Here is a 17553-nt window from a genome sequence, read left to right on the forward strand (position 1 = left end):
ACTATTTATAACCTTTAATTACTCTCTCATGTATAAATCTTTGATAATATGTCTTTGAAACCTTGACAAATACGGACCTACACAGCACAGGTCAATACCAATACAATAACGTAGTAGAGCAGCTTCTACAAAAGCAGATGCTAAAGTGTATTACCAGAAAAGTTGCTTCAAAGGACTTCCCCCTTCAGCTGGGCACCATCAGCTCTTTCTTATTACAGAAGGGTCCAGGGAATGTAAAAAACAAACATGCAAGGGATGCCAAATATCAACGTGACATAAAGTCTGGAAAGGGTATGAACCATTATCCCACCGGGGCCCAAGGGAACCACAGCTGTCAGCAGCAGTAGGACAAGAGTGACTGCCATCTGCCATTGCTGTGGAGTCTTCTGTTCATCCTCAGTTCAGGACTTGGAAATAAACTGATGGTACCTAGTGTGAATCTCACAGCATTTCTTGAAAAGTAGCTCTAGCAAATTCATTATATTTTGCAACATGAATGCCATCCAAAGTAGTCATGAAACTGAGAGTGGATAGTTATTAGTTTTGTATTGGATTTACTTGAATATTCAGTATTGCTTGACTTTTCAAAAGGACATTTTTAATAGATGTTATACACATACATGAGCATACGTACATGTACCCAAATGAATATACATAGGTGTGTATATGTACACACAAATAAAATGAAAAGTCTGTAATATTCTGTTAAGAAGGGTGAATACACTTGGTAAATACCTACACAGTGTAGAGGAGGGCGTTGTCAGCACAACCATACAGTTATATAAAACAGAACCTCATAATCCAGAATACTTCATTTTGATTTTAACCCATTTAGTATAACTATTGTTACCATGCAAATTTAATACTTTGTATCATAAGTATTATGGAAATAAGTGGGGGGGTTCCTATGACAATGATTAAAATCACAGAACTGTGATTTTAATCACTGTGGAGAACTATGCATATTGTATAAACACAATATGCATCATCTTTGACCATCATTATACATTATACAGAACTGCCATTTGTTCTAACCTAATGAAATTCTACTTCCGGGAGGATGAATCCCAAATACTTAGATTTGAATAAAAAGTAAAGATAAAATTAAAAGATTTTATAATAGTTTTTATTTCCTTATCACTGCTAGAAAAAGAATTGATATGTCTACCAGACAGATACAGTTAAAGAAAAGTGTCACAGACCAAAAGGTTGCACAGATTTTGTAGGAGGCTTTAAATGCTAGTAGCCACTTTAGTTTTCCTTCTCTTCTGAATTTCCTCAGAATTGAATGATTTTCTCTTATTCAGAACAACTGTCCTCCTTTAGCCCTCCCATAGAACCTTTTTTGTCATAACAACATCCCGACCAAAACAGCTCCGAGGAGACAAAATCAATCAAAGCCACAAAAGGAGAATGTTTTTGTCTTGCTAGGCCGTACTGCTCATGTCTTATAGTTACAAAACCATCAGCAACTAAACTGGGTTAGATAGACCATCTGAATAGATCTGGCCAGTTACTCTAACCAAAATCAACAGACCTTTTTAATTTGAATAATTTACAGTTTAAAAACCCCAACATACAGAAACAAACTATGTTAACACCATAGTAACAGTGTCACATGAGCATAGAAACAGAAAAGTAGCTCAAAAGCCCTCAATCCAGACACCTTCCCTATGAGGAGTTAACGTCAGAGTGGTTTTCTCCTTGCTTGCAAATCCGGCACCTGAACTCTTTCTTGGATGGAAAGAAACTCAAAAAACCCCAAACTACCTGATAGGCAAACTTCCAAAATATAAGGCTGAGGGCACCTTTGTGAAGAGGTCTGGGGGGACAAGTAAAGAACCAACCCAGATGCTTGAGCAAATAACCAAATGTCTCTTTTCCAGGAACTTTCCCTTTTGATGACACATTTTTTCATGCTGAATTTTGGTTTTTTGTGTATTAGATTAAGGATGAGTGGGATCCCTCTAGCTCTGAAACTAAGGGAAAAAAGTCTTAGAAGAAGAGGCATGGGTTAAATCGAAGCCTACTGTGATGAAGTAGAGTGATAAATCTGGTACTATCCATACAAGGTTTCATACCATCCTTGACCAGAGATTCAACAAAGTCCAGAGAGAGAGAAATACACTTTGACTAGTAAACTCCTGGATCAGCCTCCTTACACTGTGTGCAGCACAGACACCCAGCAGGGGAGTGTCTCGGCCCTGTTGGCTTCAGAGCCATAGTGTGAAGCCTTCTTTCACTGCCAGAGTGAGGAAGGAAGCTTTCAAGAAGGCAGCTCCAGACACACCAGAAAAGCAAGATCCTGCCCTCCAGGGCAGGACTGTCTCTCTTCCAGCACTGCACGTGGCTGATGGAGGGGAAAGGCCCCAGTTCATCCAGTGTCCTTCAGTGCTGCCATCTCCAGCATTTGCTGCTCCTGTCTTGCCCATCCCCAGTAACAGTCGGAGCAGGATACTGCCAGCCCACGTTCCCTCTCTGCTTACTGATGGGTACATCGGTGGGAAACAGCCATACCTCAGGCTCTGGGGGGAGGTTCAAGAAAAAAAGCAGATTCCCCTCTGGTTATTTCATTGAGGTTTTCACATTTCTGGAAGAAAAAAAAAATAATTGAAAAACAGATCCACTTTTCATTAAAAGAATCGTTTGAGTCTGTTGGTGAAACTGATACTACAGAAATAGACATTCCTGTGTGCTGCCTTGCTGCTCTATAATGGCTCTTGCATTAGGGACTGGGGGCAGGGGGGCTGCTGTTGTCCATTTACTTTAGTAAAGATTGCTATTGAATGAAACCTTTAATGGGGTGTTTATGCTCTCACTCAGCTAAGAGCTCGGAGCTTGGGGCAGAGTAGTCTTTCCCTCCACCTTGACAGCTATTATGGAATCAATACAGGTAATCCCTCAGCTGGCCGTCAGCACCCGCCGCTGTGAGGCTGCCGCTGCGGTGGGGTCACTTGTGGGAAAGCGAGACTTCTCCGGGGAGGACTTGTCACAGTGCTCCTCCTCCCCCCCCCCCCCCCCCCACCGCTGCACCCGGCCGGCATCCTCCAAACCACGTGAAGCTCTGCAGCTCCGGAGGGAATGCCACTGACTCCACTTAGATTAAGCTAGAGGATGGACTCTACCCTTTCTCTCTAGGGAGCAGGAGCCTCACCGCTTGATTTCACTTTAGGGATTATCTGTGACTTGCCCTTTTCGGCCAGTATAATCCAAGAAGTCATCCCTTTCTCCTTCCTTCATCCCCAGTGGATGTTCTCTGCTCCCGCATTTCTGTTAGGGACCAGTGTATCTCCTACCAGCTCTGCTTAAGTCCTTGCAGTCAAAGGAGAGACTGCATTTTCTCGCTGCTGCTCTGCAGACTGATAATACTGTAGTTTGCAGGACTGTGTGGCATTCTTACACTAAGGCATGCAACAGTGCTCTCTACACTACTAAACTGCTGGGCTAGCCAGAGGTTAGCCTTGTGACAAGGGATTAGTCCTGTGAATTTAAGTCTGGTTTGCCATTGCTGCAGTGGAGATAAGCTGGGGTCGCAGGACAGTCCCTACAACAAGAGCTGCTGCAGAGTGACTGCCGGGGATGGAGATGGAGTAGAGTCACTCGGGTCCTGCTGTAGGACAGGCAGAGGTGCTGTGATACTCTCATCTGGTGCTGCCCCGTACCCCAGTTTGTCAACACCCAACCCCAGGCAGCTTCGAGGGACTGGCTTTTCAGAAAAGGTATTCACTGGTGGAGATTAAGCCTCTTTAAAGTAGGAGTCAAACACAATAAGAACACAGACAGTTGCTGAAGATCTGGATGTGTTTTACATGAGGTCAAAAAAGAAGGAAAGAAAAGTGCAAGGACACTGCAAGGACAGTCTCATACCCCTTCCATGTGCCCAAGGCCTTGCACTACCTAAGGAGACAGAAGGGAGAAGGTGCAAGGGGATGTGTGCGAGGAGAGAAATGGAAAAGTGTCTGTCCGGGTGAAACAAACACCAGCACTTGCTGTGGGGGCATTTCGGAGACTGGGGACCCAAGCAATTTCTTTCTTAAGCCAGTCAGGGCTCCTCTGGTGAACGACCTCTCTTGTTTTAATGGACGGTTTTGTTTGTGGCATTATCTTCAATTCACTAAGCTCCTCGCTGCTTTTCACCTATCCTCAGTGGTTAACCACCTCCCTCTTCTCAAGAGTGCCCCAGAGTGACAGTGGGACAGAGGCTGGGGCAGCAGGGGGATGGGGACCAGGTGTTTGAAGAGCAGGGATATGCAAGAAATGCTGGAGGCAGCAGATGTCCGTGTCCAGGCCTTTTGTTCCCTCATACTCGCCACCCTGAGTTCTGGGACCACCTTTTTGTTTTTCTCTCCCCATTGTCATTCACACAGGAGGGGCTTCTCAGGAGTTAGCCTCACAGAGTCTCATCTCTCTCTCTCTCTGCACCCCACTGCCCCAAGAAACAGTTGATTGCCCTTATACTCTGGTTTCTATTTAGATCACTTTCTATTAACATTTAAAAAACCCTGACAGAGTTAATGCAGAACACTGAAAATCAGCCAGTGTCTTACAGGCCTGGTTAGTCACAATGACTTGACTTGCCACTCCCCTTAGCCGGACCATTTTTAATCCTCGTTAAGAGAAAGAACAGGCAGAACGCACACCTCCTTTGCTTTAGTGAGAATGTGACCCCAGACAGGGATGGCACCCTGCACAGTTTAAGGTAAATTGAGTGAAAAGCACCGGTGCCTATTGCACAGTGTATTATTTTAGCCACTGTCAAGGAAAATAACACTTCTGTCCTATATTTGAAAGTACCAAGAAATTAAAGAGGTGGATCTGGTGCAGCATGCAAAGCCACAGCCCAGTCCCCTGAGAACTCTGGGGATGTCCTGTTTTCTGCTGACTCAGCTCAGAAATGGCTGGCAGGAGCATGGAGTGCCATGGTGCCTCCTCAGGAGGGACCTGGCAGCTGGGGCTGCCCAGCAAAAGGATTGAGCCTTTACAGTTGGTCACAAACATTCTACCTTGAACTTGCAGTGCAACCTCCCTCCTGCACGTGGCCTTCTGCATCATGCAGTCATCCTGGGAACCTGCCAGACCAAAATCTGCAATGTGCACACATGCTCTCTCCCTCCCCCTTATCTGCGTGTAAAAACATCCGAAATCCCACTGCTGGCTGAGCTGGATGGAGCTGCGCATTCACCTTGCTGCTACCAGCATGGCTACAAAAGGTGCAAGTAGTAAATATGCAAATCCTCGGGGAGGAAAACCTCAGTGCTGGATGCACAGGCTACACGTACACTACAGGAGAACTCCCTAGTCTCTCCTAAACCCTGGCTGGCAAGGACAGCAATAGGTTTGCATTGACGATCACTGCATTTTCCTTGCACGGAACTAAAAATCTGCCGGCCCAGGCGGCTCAGCTTGCCTTCCCTCCTGCTCCCTGCTGCTTCATTTCTCTCAACCCTGCTGTGAAGTGTGCAGAGCCAAGTGCCATCCTCACTGTCGCCAGCCCCAGCACAGCTGGGACTCGCTATTCAAAAGACAGAGGGTGCCTCTATAGGGTAGTTAAATACTATAGGGTAGTTAAATGCCCTATTTAGTTCTCAATCTGGATCCATCATCTTGCTTGGGCAAAGTGGGAGTGAACTCAATCTAGAACTGAATGGCGCCAGCTTTCATGAACTATTGGGACACTTAAGGCCCAATCCATCAAGACACTGGGTGCCTTTGACTTCAAATGCAGTTAGCTGCTACCCAGAAGGACAAGGACTAGAATTCCCAGTAAGACAGTTTGACTCTGTAATGACTTACAAATGACAGAGAAAACACCCTTCATCCCTTTGCTAGTACCTCAAATACACAACTCCAGTGCATCTGGCAGAAAACAAGCCATAGCCCATCAGTGTACATTATAACCTCCAGTAATTTATTTTCATTCTTTAATTGTAGTAATATTAAAAATTAGCATCAAAATTTATATATACAGGTTTAATGTGCAAGACAACCAGTACAATCACACATACAAGTAAAACCCTTCACATACTCTTTTACAGGCAACACATGAAATACTGTAGAAAGGTGCAAATATTTTGGTAGAGATATCTGGGGTTTCTTCAAGAAGAAAACGTACACAAGTAAGAGCACTACAGATGCACCATTTAAGTAAACAACCTTCATTCAAAAGAAACAAGGAAGTTACTTGCATGGGAAGCTAACCATGCATTTCACAGTACTTTAAAGCCACTCCTAATCATAACATTTATGTCATTATTAGTGAGTTGATTTCACCAAATCCTGAGTTATTTAAGGTACTGAACCAGCAAAGCCTTCACACACATAATTCACATTTCTGTGGGCCAAGATTCTGTATGCTTGAGGAAAAAGACTTCCTAACAACAGACACCTGTAAGAAAGATTCAGTTCCCCTACCTGTTCTTCAGCATGGATTTGTAGACCTAAGTACTGTGATAATTTTCTGCTCAGGAGTGAATATTACCCATTTAGAGGTCAGGAGTTCAGCCCTCAATATGCACAAAATTCAGCCTTCTCTATTATACTGCCTAGTGCTGGGCCTCAATATTTTACTTATAAGTAAGTGGTTCAATAAATATTGTAAAAATATTTTTACTATGAAGACAATGAGGACAGAGCCTATCAAGTACAATAAAACTTACAAAAATTAGTGCAAATCAATATATTTATGGATAGAATATCTGAATGATATAAGTAAATGTACGGGTAACATTTTTTTCAAGTTCTATTCTGTATTTGGCACAAAATAAAAACTTTTCTTATACTTTATGTGCAAAATCCTTATTAATATGAGCTGATCTAGAACACTTAGAATATCATCATCCCAGTAACATCAAACTACTTGTGTTTGTCAACCAGCTCCAGCAAGGGCTTCCATTATCTCTCCTGAACGCAACACACAGACAACTCACAGGCTCTCACAGGGAGACACTCGCAAATGCACAGCCTCCTGCCAATTGTGAACAAAAACTTCTGCACTAATTACAGCACTCCCTATACTCAGTGGTCCTTCAGCACAGGCTTTTTGATAAGCCTCCTAGTTGATATTTCACATTGACATGGAATATCATTCTTAACAATTTTGAAAATACATAAACTTGAACAAATAACTCCTGACTTTGTTGTATGGTCAGTGAGAAATGGAGGATGACACCTTCTAGTCCTCCCATGGAGGCAAAGGCTTTCCTGTAGTCTGGGGGAGGAATTTCACAAGAGTTTTAGGCTCTTAGGAGTCTTGGCATCACATATTCTATAGTTTAAGATTTTGAGCAGAGGAAGGGAGTGCCACTACAGCAGTCATCCAGTGTAGAGCCAGGAAGAAGCAGAAGAGCCCACCCTTCATATCAGGACTCACCACAAAAACCCATCTGGCCTGGACCAGACAGGTTGAATGATATTCAGAAAGAAGAGTGACTGTGCCTGCAGGATCCTGGCCTGTGCTAAGACCACAATGAAATGCCTCAGTGAGGCCACCTGACTGCTTATGATCCAACTTGAGAGCTCACTGGTGTTTCTTCATGTTTGGTCTTCTAAATTCTGAGAAGGCAGAGCTTCACTGCCTCTGCTGGCTGGCATGTCAGGCCTGCACATCTCACCACACCCTGATTCTCTCTCTCTAGGCTAACCAGAATCCTCTGGAAGAGTTAATCTTCACAGTCCTGGAGCTCTCCATATCCCAGCAGCTGAATGAAGAAATTGAAATACCTCTATGTTGGTCCAGCAGTCAGTATCTCTGAGCCAGTTCACATTTAAATAGAACAACATTAGAAAACTTACAGCATAAGGGAAAATAGACCCCATACCTGTGGTCATTGGTCCAAACAAAACAGGTTAAATCAGCTTTGAGAAATGCACTTGATACAAACATCCCTCACACAAGTTTCAATATGGACTACACCAGGAAGTCCACAGCCATGGTGCATTACAGACGCAGAAACACTCCTCACAGTGATCTTTGTGCACAAAAGGTTTTGGGGAGTGTCATGGTTTGAGATAGCCCCAAAATCCAATCCCCTAGTCTAAGCCCCCTCCCACATCTCAACCTAATGTGAGATGGGTTTTTCCAGACAAAACACACCAGACTCCAAATGGGGAAAGGGAATATATTACAATGACTGTACAAATAAATACCATATCACATTATACACACGATCACAATATCTCAAACCATGACAGGAGGTAAAATGCCCTCCCGCCTGTTAAAATTAGGGTATGGGAGGAGAGGAAAGGACAGGTTGAGTAACTAATATTCCACTTCACCACAGTGTGGCATCAGGGTGTACCCAAAAAACTCCTGTCCCCTGGGCTCAGTCATATGCCTTGGGTCCAGAGACTGTACCTACCTCAAGAGTCACTGCACGGGTGAATGTCACCTCCCGTGGTGTGCACACAACCATGGACAAACAGATACACACACATTGATACGCACACAAGCTGGTCCAGGACAAACCCACAGGGTTCCCAACTAATGAACAGTGTGGATCTTCATGTGGAAGTTGTAATCCTCCTGCTCAGAGAAGTGCTGGCCGCACGCTGGGCACTGTGCAGCCCTTCTCCTGTGCAGCCCTTCTCCTTGCTGTGCGTGCGCCGCACGTGGCTGTCGTGGGCTGCATGTGAGGCAAAGGCTTTGCCGCAGTGCTTGCACTTGAAGGGCTTCTCCCCTGAGTGCTGGCGGATGTGAGTGCGCAGGATGCTGGATGCCGTGAATGCCTGAAGGGGCACAGATCAGAAAGGGGATGGAGTTGGAAGGAATTTGTTTTCACATATGTAATATCCACCTTCAGCTAACCCAGATCCTACCAGAAGCCACGTGACCTGAAAATTAAGTCTTGAAATAGCTCACATCCTCAGATAATTGGAAAAAAAAAATCAAAAAACCCACAGCAATGAGGAATCAGAAGCCAATAGCTATTGTTATATAGATGTGGCTGAGTCTAGGGAGATGGAGATAGATGAAGCTCAGAGAAAGATTTCTGACCAGAGACACCAGTAAATATCTTCCTTCGTGTCAGAGGTAAGAAGTCAATACTGTCCTAATTAGCTTTGCAGCTCCTTAGTGTTTGGGAAATATAATGCAAGCTTTTCTTTCAACTTCAATTTTCTAGGTTAAACCCTTTCACTGGCTTGAGATTCAGCTGATAGAATTCATCCATGCAGTCCATCATACATCTTTTGCAGGTTCATTTTCCCTGCTCCATCATTACTCTTCCTTCAGTCAGATCTTCCAGCCAGGTCCCCCACCACTACATACACATTTGAGTAGCAAAGTGTGCACTCTCCCACTCTGTCATAAAGACTCCTCCTCCATTTGGGGATAAAACCCTCTCCCCAAAATTTGATCAGGAATGTTGCAAAGTTGCCAGTGTTTTCCCCATTTTTTCTTTTCCCAGGACACTTTCACTATTTGCAGACCACACACATTTTGCAGCAAATGGCAATACACATAAGACCCTGGAGGTATTATATCAAAGGGGTCAAACAGTGATGTTGATGCAACACTGTTCCTTTAATCTCACAGCAAAGGAGTTGGGAATGCAAAGCCACCATTAGAGGTAGAAGGGGAAAAGGGGAATCATGATTGCATAGGACAAGCAGGTGAGGATTCTTTATAACAGCTCCTGGTTTTCCAGCCTCAGAAATGATGGCTATGTCCCAGGATAGGTGCATCCTGAACTAGCAGTTTAACCTGATTCAATCCACAGAAGTCAAATGAGAACTAACTGGAGGCTGGTCAAGGGTCGCTAGAGATCTCTTTACTACAGTAGAGCTCTTTACCTGTACAGCTCTGCCACCTCCTTCTGTGATCAGGAGATAAGGGATGACATCTCATCCTAGACTCTGCCTACAAGGGTTCAGGATCTTTGGGAGACAGAAAAATCTAATACCCAAAAGGAGCATTTTCTAAGGTTCGTTACTTCAGGACGCTTCAGCTTTGTGTTAGTCTAGCCAGTCATAAACAAAATGTCTCTCTCCCAAATCAGGAGGAGCTGACAACATGCTGATGGTGTTTCTGCATTGCATGGACACTCCATAGCACCTGGAGCCCTACCAATATTCATCCAGCAGCAGCCTGTACCATCCTCTGTCTGCTGGGAGAGCTGTCACTGCTTTCACAGGGAGAGTTCACCTGAATCATCCCTGCTGTGATGGGCAGTAGCAGCCGAGCACATTTTTGATCAGTGCTGTATGGCTCTGTTTGTCTTCTTTTCCAAATGAAACCTCCATGCCCAGCTGCACACCTACAGCCCTCTTATTTCAAGGTAAGCATGCACAAATCCCAGTTTACAGACCAAATCTCTTTATGGCAATCCACAAGCAGTGTCACTAGTATCAAAAGCTACCTATCTGATGAAAAAGTGGGATATTGGATCTAGATGCATGCCTTGGATGGTATTTGAAATGCTCTCAAGCTTTCCTAGACCTTATTTCTGCAGCAGATCACTGAGCTGGGATGAACCACAAATTCCATGTCAGATGCAGACCAGATCTTGTTTCTTCAGTCTTATCCATCCCTATCACTTTAACTCACTACTGCCCAGAATATACACACTTACCAGCTTAAATACAAAGCATTTTCCTGAAAGAAAACAGAAAAGAAACAAAGGATAACAGAGGACAGATGGAGGGATGGGACAGGATGCCTTACCTTGTTGCAGTAGACACATTTGTAGGGGCGCTCCCCAGAGTGAACCCTCATATGTTTGTTCAGGCTGGAGGACTGAGAAAAGCTCTTCCCACACACAGAGCACTGGGGGCAAAAATTAAAGTGAAGCATACAACAGCATAGTTAAAAAGACAAAGCATGCATGTGGATGATGTGTGCATGTATGCTTCCATATATTTATATATATACACGTTATGTATTTAAGTATATATAAACACAATAGTAATTATAAGCAGTAACAATCTAAAATAGCCAGAATTTTAGTATGGTTTTAAGAACAGATTTATTATTATATATATAAAAAATAATGCAAAATTTTAAAACTTTTCATTGTAATAGTTTCAATAACAGACAATATTGTCTTTCAGTAATAAAAATCTGAGTATTTCTATAAAATCATCACATTTTAAAAAAAAGTAAATCAAGCTCCACTTGCTATTTTTTTCCTAAAAGATAAATTTACTAAAAAAAAAAATCTTAAATTGACGTCTTACAATAATAACCATTGTTTCAGAAATGTGGAGTCAGTAATAGAACTAGAAAGGAAAAGGGGAAAGGAAAAGGGGAAAAGGGAAGGTTTGGGAAGGTTTGGGAAGGGAAGGTTTGGGAAGGGAAGGTTTGGGAAAGGAAAGGAGAAATTAAATGGTATTTAACACTTTATATTTAATAGAATATTTTTCATCTGTTACTAATTCCACATAGATATTCTGACACTGTAATAACGCCATTTTAGTTATAAAATACTTTCCTGAAAAAAAAATCACATTATTGTAAGATGATCTATAAAAAGGTATTTGGAGAATTTTAGGACTGATTTAACTGTGCCATCTCAAGCACTTAAATTTGCCCTTCCCAAACCTTTAGAAAAAGTCTGATTTTCCAGTCTCAGAGAAAGCCAGTGCTGAGCAAGGTGTTTGGTGGAGATGAGTAAAGTATTTTAAAGATTTGCTTTCATCAACTGAAAATCTGGTCCACATGGAGTGTAAAACCTTTGACTCCTGCTTGGATCAACAGAAACAAATACAGATTTGGTCCGCCAGTTCTCAGACTGGGGGGTGGGGTGGGAAACAGACATGAGACATCATCATTCCTGATCCTGGATAAGGGAAGCCCCACACTGTTTAAGAAAAGGAGCAACAGCCATATGAAAATATCCAAAAAGCCCAGGAGAAAATTCGTTTCATTTTAAACTCTTACTGACACTGTGGAGTTTGTTTTCCCCATATAAATCCATTACATGTCTCCAACTAAGCTTTGCTGCACAAGACAAGCTCTCCCTGCACAGGCAGAGCTTCCCACCAGGGAACTGCCACGGAAACTGGAGAAGGGGGAACATCATCAGCATCTTACCTGGGCCAAAAAAGACTTCTTAATCAGTTCCCCCAGAAAAGCCAGTGACTGAGGAGAGACCCGGGAGCAGGCTCACCTTGTGAGGTCTGTGCTTTTCGTGAACGTGTAGAATATGGATTCTCAGCCTGTCTCTTTTTTCGAAGGATCGGTCACAAAGGTGACAAGGAAATTTGCGGTCCCCCTGATCCACGCAGCGAGTGTACTTGAGGTGTTTGTCCCGATAGTACTTGTAGGCAAAAACCTTGCCGCAGCGCTCACACTTGAAGCTGTCCCCGGCTTCTGTACAGCAGAAACGATTACACCACACGTGCCATTACACCACGGCAAAAGGGACTCAGTTCAAATCTGCATCCTTGTCAGAGCTGGGACCCAACGGGGAATTTTAAGCCTCTGGGAGGGTGATAACGGTAAACGGATGCTGGCAATATCATCAACAAAATACACGTCAGGTCTCCTAAGCGTTCGCACAGCTCCTTTCCAACGGAGGGGAACAAACCAGAGCCCTTAGTCTGCTAAAATGACTGGCTTCAGCTACTGACTTCAGCAAAGACAGGATTTCATCCTTGTAACTCTATAAACAGTTAAGAGAACATGTGAAAACCCAGTGCAGAGTCCCACATAAAAGCGTCTCCCCTTATGGAACCATTGCCAGGTATTTATCAAGCACTGTCCGTAAATTTTACCTCCCATCCCCAAAAGAAAATAATTTTGCACACCTTTATCATCGTTTTCAATTACGTATCGAACAAAATAAGACGTTTATTTGGTTTTCTTTTGTATTTCAAACCGTTTGCAACCACTGAGTTTAGGAACAACCCTGGAAAAGATATTTCTGTATCCTTTTCTATCTTTAATAAAAGTAACTTCGGCTTAAACTTCAAGATGAAACGAACGATTTAGTTAGTCTGAATTAAACGCTTCCAGACAACAGGTACAAAAATTTCCATTCCAAATTTCCATGCCAATTTGCTTCTCTCCCCTTCTGCTGCACCTGGCCGATACATCCCTTCCCCGGTCCAAATCTTCCCGCATTGGCACAAATCTCCACAAGTTTCACTTTGAAGAACGTCATACTTTCAGCACATTACAAGCAGAAGTATCCCACCCCACTCTCTGGGAGTAAGTGCATTTGCCACTTCTTTTGCAAGCAATATCGACACTGTGGGATTTGAACGACTTCAGCCTGCCCCATTTACTGAGAACGTTACTTGCATGAAAAATATCACTTAGTCAGGTGTGCAATCCTAAGATGAAACAGGACCAAAAAAGGAATGACCCCGAAAAGCCCTTCTCCCCAAAACGGCACCTCTGAACAACGGCGCTGCGGGGCCGAGGCAAGCTCAGCCCAGGACGACCAGATGTTTTACAATCGTCAGACCAACACTTTTAACTCCCTGAGGAACCGCGAACTGAGACCAAGCTGTAGGGGCAGCAAGGGGCGCCTCTTGCTCCCCGAGGCCGGCAGACCTCGGTGTAAGCCACGGGCTCCCCGGCACCGAGGGGAAGATGCTGCTTTGGGGTGGTGGAAGTTGCAGGAAGGGGCGGCCGACGGTCGGCTCCCCGAGAGGGCGGGCAGATCCGGGGGACCGGGGCTGCGGGACCATCGCCATCTCGAGCACCCCCGCGGCAGGGCCGGTCACCCCCCCACCGGCTCACCGCAGGGTCTGGCAAATTTTTAAAATAATACACAGCTGGAAAAAGGTGATGTCTGTGTTTCTTTACCTCCCTTCGTGCCAATCTAATCCCTGCCAGGTACACGTCTATTGGGAAAAAGGGGCAGCAACCCCCCAGGGGTCGCTGGAAGGCTCACCTTCGGGGTGCTGCGGAGGCTTCCCTTCCGACATGGCCTTCAAGCTTATGGGGATGCCCAGGAACTGCACGTAGCAATCACCGTACCACACCAGCAGCTCCTGTTTAGGGAAGATTTCCCTGCAGGTCTCGTAGAAGATTTCTCCCTGACACTGGATAGCCGTCAGATTCTGCTCCTCGGGGAACCTGGCACAGTTCACCAGAGACATCCAGTTGCCAGCGGCGCCCTTCCCGTCTATGAAATGGCTCAAGCGACCGTATTCAAAGATCTGCAGAGCAGAGAGAACAGGATCAGTTTTGACCAACCCATCCCGCACGACCCGCTCGCACCAGTCCCACCACCCACACTGGGTTGAATCCCTCTTGCAGGCTACGGGAGAGGGGCGGCCGAAAGCCTCGCCCCGACCCCGCACCGGGGGTGCAGGGTGAGCCCAGCGATGCCTCCGCTACCTCCCACATCAGCGAGTTGTCGTCGTAAGTCTTGATCTCGCTGGTGTTGATCACTTTGCCTTGGAAAGGGCCGAAGCGGACTCCTTTGGGGATGGGGTCCGTGCAGAAGACTCCGAGGTGAGACACGTCCCCGTAGGCCAACCGCAACACCGAGAGCCCTGCGGAGGACAGGGCGCTGAGTGCGGAGGACAGGGCGCTGAGTGCGGAGGACAGGGCGCTGAGTGCGGGAGGCCCAGCGCGGACGCGGGCGGTCCCGGGCCCTACCTTCGGGTAACTGCAGCGAGTCCCAGTCGAGCGGCGAGGCGGAGGAGTCCGCAGCGCCTGCAGAAGAAGGACCCCTTCTTCAGCCCAGCAGTGACTCTAAAGGAGCGGGTCCTGCCTCCCCGACAGAAGCCGCATCACTCCCCGGCCTTTTCAGGGTGTGGGCTCATAACACAGGAAAATAACGGGGAAAAGAAATCCAACGTGCCCCCGGCGATGGCCCTTTAGCCTGGCTGTCGCGGGATAGCCTGCACCCCTCTAGGAGCCGACCTGAACCCCCCCCGCACACCCGGCTGCAGGCACATCCCTGCCTCCCGGTGCCACCCAGTGTTCCTCTCGCCGCCGTCGAAGACCACGTTACCCGAGCTGGCGGGGGACACCCGGAGCCCCGAGATGGCGTGGAGGCTCCCGGTCGGCTGGTTGCTCCGGAGCGCCCCGTATAGCACCGCGTTGAGCTCCTTCTCGGTGAAGCGGTACCGGCAGCTCTGCCCCGCTGCCCCGTCAGCCCCCGGGCTACGGGCAGTCCTTAGCAGGGGGCTCGGATAGGGCGGCGACGGCGATCCCAAGGCCCCCGTCCCGCGGGCCGAGCCCTCGCTGGGAGGGAAAGGAACCGGCACCTTGGTGTAGAAGGGCAAGGGGAGGCTAGGGAAAGGCTCGGCTGGCAGGGGAGGCGGCTGGGTCAGGAAAGCGGGGACCCTGCTGAAGGAGAAGGAGGGCAGAGGCGGGGAGGAGGGAACCAGCCCGCCCAGGGGTTTCAGGGGCTGGAAGAAGTCGGGGGCCGCCTCGAAGTACTGGGCGGGAGGGAGGAAAGAGGGATAGTAGGAGGTGAGGCCAGGGCTCATCCCGAGCGCGTCTCCGCCGTCTCGGGGGACCGACTCGCCGGACAGGGACAGAGCCATGTCAGGACGAGCCGTCTGGGAAGGGAAAGCGGGACCTGTCGGGAAACGGAGGGGCAGACAGTTGGGTGCTGCCAGCGCGGGGTCCCGCTGCGGGGCGGGGCGGGACGGAGTCGCGGGAGTCTCTGCTCTCTGCCCTCCGCTGCCAGGCGCCGTCGAGGCGAGCGGGCCGACGGCTGCCGGCCCCCTGCGGCTATATCGGCCTGCGTAGCGGGGTGGGGGGGCAGGAGGGGGCGGGCGGGCGAGTTGGGGGGCTCCTTCCCCAGGGCGGAGCCGCAGTTACTCAGGGAGTGGCCGGGCTGCTCCTCTCCACGTCGGGGTCGGAGGGGGAGGCGAGGGCGGGGAGTCCAGCCTTCCGCACCTTCCCTGCCGCCGGCTCTGCCCTCCGCCTCGACAAGCCCCGGCCGAGGGCCAGGCCGTAGCCCGGGGGGCTCAGCCTCTCGCCAGAGCAGGAGGTCGCAGTGTGGGGCTGATGCTCGCAGAGGATGACCACATGCTGCCGGAGGCGAGGGCCCTGCGGGCAGGACCCACGGCCCCCACACAGTGTTTCGGGGTTTGCAGGTGTGGGTTTTGGTTATGGAAAGGCAAAAAACACCTCTGAAACTCCGATGACTGGAACACGCAGCAGCAGCACGTTCTCAGTCCCTGTGGGTTTCACGGCCACTGCTGAGGTGCTTTTACACTAGCTTGGGGCTGCCTGTTGGGTGCATGGCAGAACACTGGGCTCTTGCTGGGGTTTTCAGGGTTCCATGACCAGGCCTACACTAGGACCTGCCCAGAGTAGGACCAGGGAAAGACATCTGGCCCCAGACTTGTGCGAAAGTGTGGGGTGATCTCCTTCTGCAGGATTTCATCCTGGTTTTTATGGTGTTTCTCCTTCCAGGTGGCTACATGGCACAATTGCTATGAAAAGGGGACTTGAAAGGGGCTGAAGGATCACAGGGGCCCAGGTGTGCTCTTTGTCATTGCAGGATGTCATCCCTGCTGGTGCAGGGAGATGGAGAAATTTTTAGTCCAGGACAAAACCCCATACAGCATGGGTTACTGCAGAGCTCCCTCTTGAGTAGCTCATTCCAGCCTGGGTGACACTACACATACAGGTGTGGAGGGAAGGGACAGGGTATGCTCTGCTGCGCTGCAGAGAGCTTGGGGACTTGCACACAAAGGTCTCTCTCAGAGAAAGGCAGCATAGGGTTTCCTGAGGCAAAGCATAGCATGAGCAAACTGCACACAGATTCAGCTGGAGGTTTAAATGCTATTTCAGTGGATATAGGTGCTGTACTTTTTAATTTATTAATGCTCCATGTGATCCTCTGTAAAGCATTGCCTTCATCCCAAAGAACAGATGCACTAGGAAGCACTTGAAGCAGCCTCAGATAGAGAAAACCATGGCTCCAGACACAGCCACTGCCTGCACTTGACTAGAGGTGAAGCCATCCTTTCAAACCTTATTTCTTATCTGGTCTCAGTGAAGTGCTCTGAAACAGTGAGTTTGAGAAAGAATCACTGTCTGCCCCTGGGGAATGAGGGTGTTTAGCCCACACTCCCTCAGGGACTGTAATTCCTACCAAACAGAAGTTTTGATTTGCAACCTCCCCTTATTTTTTTTTTTTTTTTCACTCAGGACATAAACACTAAAACAGCAAACACAAGCACACAACACTATTGAGAGAGACCCAGAACTGATCCAGGCTCCCTCAGCTTTCAAGACCCGTTCCATAGCCAGCCCAGCATATCTCTGTCCCCAAAGTTGAGTAGGAACATTTATGTATTTTTCATTAAATGTATTGAGCTAATTCTCCTACCTACAACCTCATTCTGCATCCTAACCTCTGTTTGTAAGACAAAAGTACTGAATACACCAGAGAAGCTAAGAGGCACAGGAGTCTTAGGGACAAGGTAGGAATGCAGCTTTCAGAAACTTGCTTAAGGTAGCACCTTAGCTAAAATCGCCTGTTTTTTTTTGTTGTCTTCTTTTTTTTTTATTATTTTAAATTTCTTCTGCGTTGTTCCAAACCTCTGTTATTTGTAAGACAGAATTGATGTTGTAGTGCTTTAGGAAACAGTTTCAGGCAGGCAGTTTAACATGCCTTTATTGATGCAACAGTA

At 47.1% G+C, this 17553-nt stretch overlaps 1 protein-coding gene across 1 annotated transcript; it reads right to left on the reverse strand.

Moving 5' to 3' along the window:
• Window positions 1–8499: 8499 nt before the first annotated feature.
• Window positions 8500–15447, reverse strand: PRDM14 (PR/SET domain 14). The gene is made up of 7 exons (XM_017812393.1): window positions 14910–15447; window positions 14552–14608; window positions 14288–14445; window positions 13839–14106; window positions 12105–12307; window positions 10661–10762; window positions 8500–8724 (listed from the first exon to the last, which is right to left on the reverse strand). Exons 1-7 carry the CDS (start codon window positions 15445–15447, stop codon window positions 8500–8502), a joined length of 1551 nt encoding a protein of 516 aa, XP_017667882.1.
• Between the last annotated feature and the right edge of the window lie 2106 nt (window positions 15448–17553).

The sequence above is a fragment of the Lepidothrix coronata genome, unplaced genomic scaffold, assembly GCF_001604755.1.
Source record: "Lepidothrix coronata isolate B3197 unplaced genomic scaffold, Lepidothrix_coronata-1.0 Scaffold36, whole genome shotgun sequence".
Taxonomy (NCBI): domain Eukaryota; kingdom Metazoa; phylum Chordata; class Aves; order Passeriformes; family Pipridae; genus Lepidothrix; species Lepidothrix coronata.

Bases quoted from the DNA above. Each gene is read 5' to 3' on its own strand.
- PRDM14 (XM_017812393.1), bottom strand. From the start codon at position 15,447: ATGGCTCTGTCCCTGTCCGGCGAGTCGGTCCCCCGAGACGGCGGAGAC. The intron at 12,308-13,838 runs GTGAGCCTTCCA...TCTGCTGTACAG, and splicing joins GCCTCCGCAGCACCCCGAAG to AAGCCGGGGACAGCTTCAAG. The intron at 10,763-12,104 runs GTGAGCCTGCTC...TTTTGCCCCCAG, and splicing joins AAAAGCACAGACCTCACAAG to TGCTCTGTGTGTGGGAAGAG.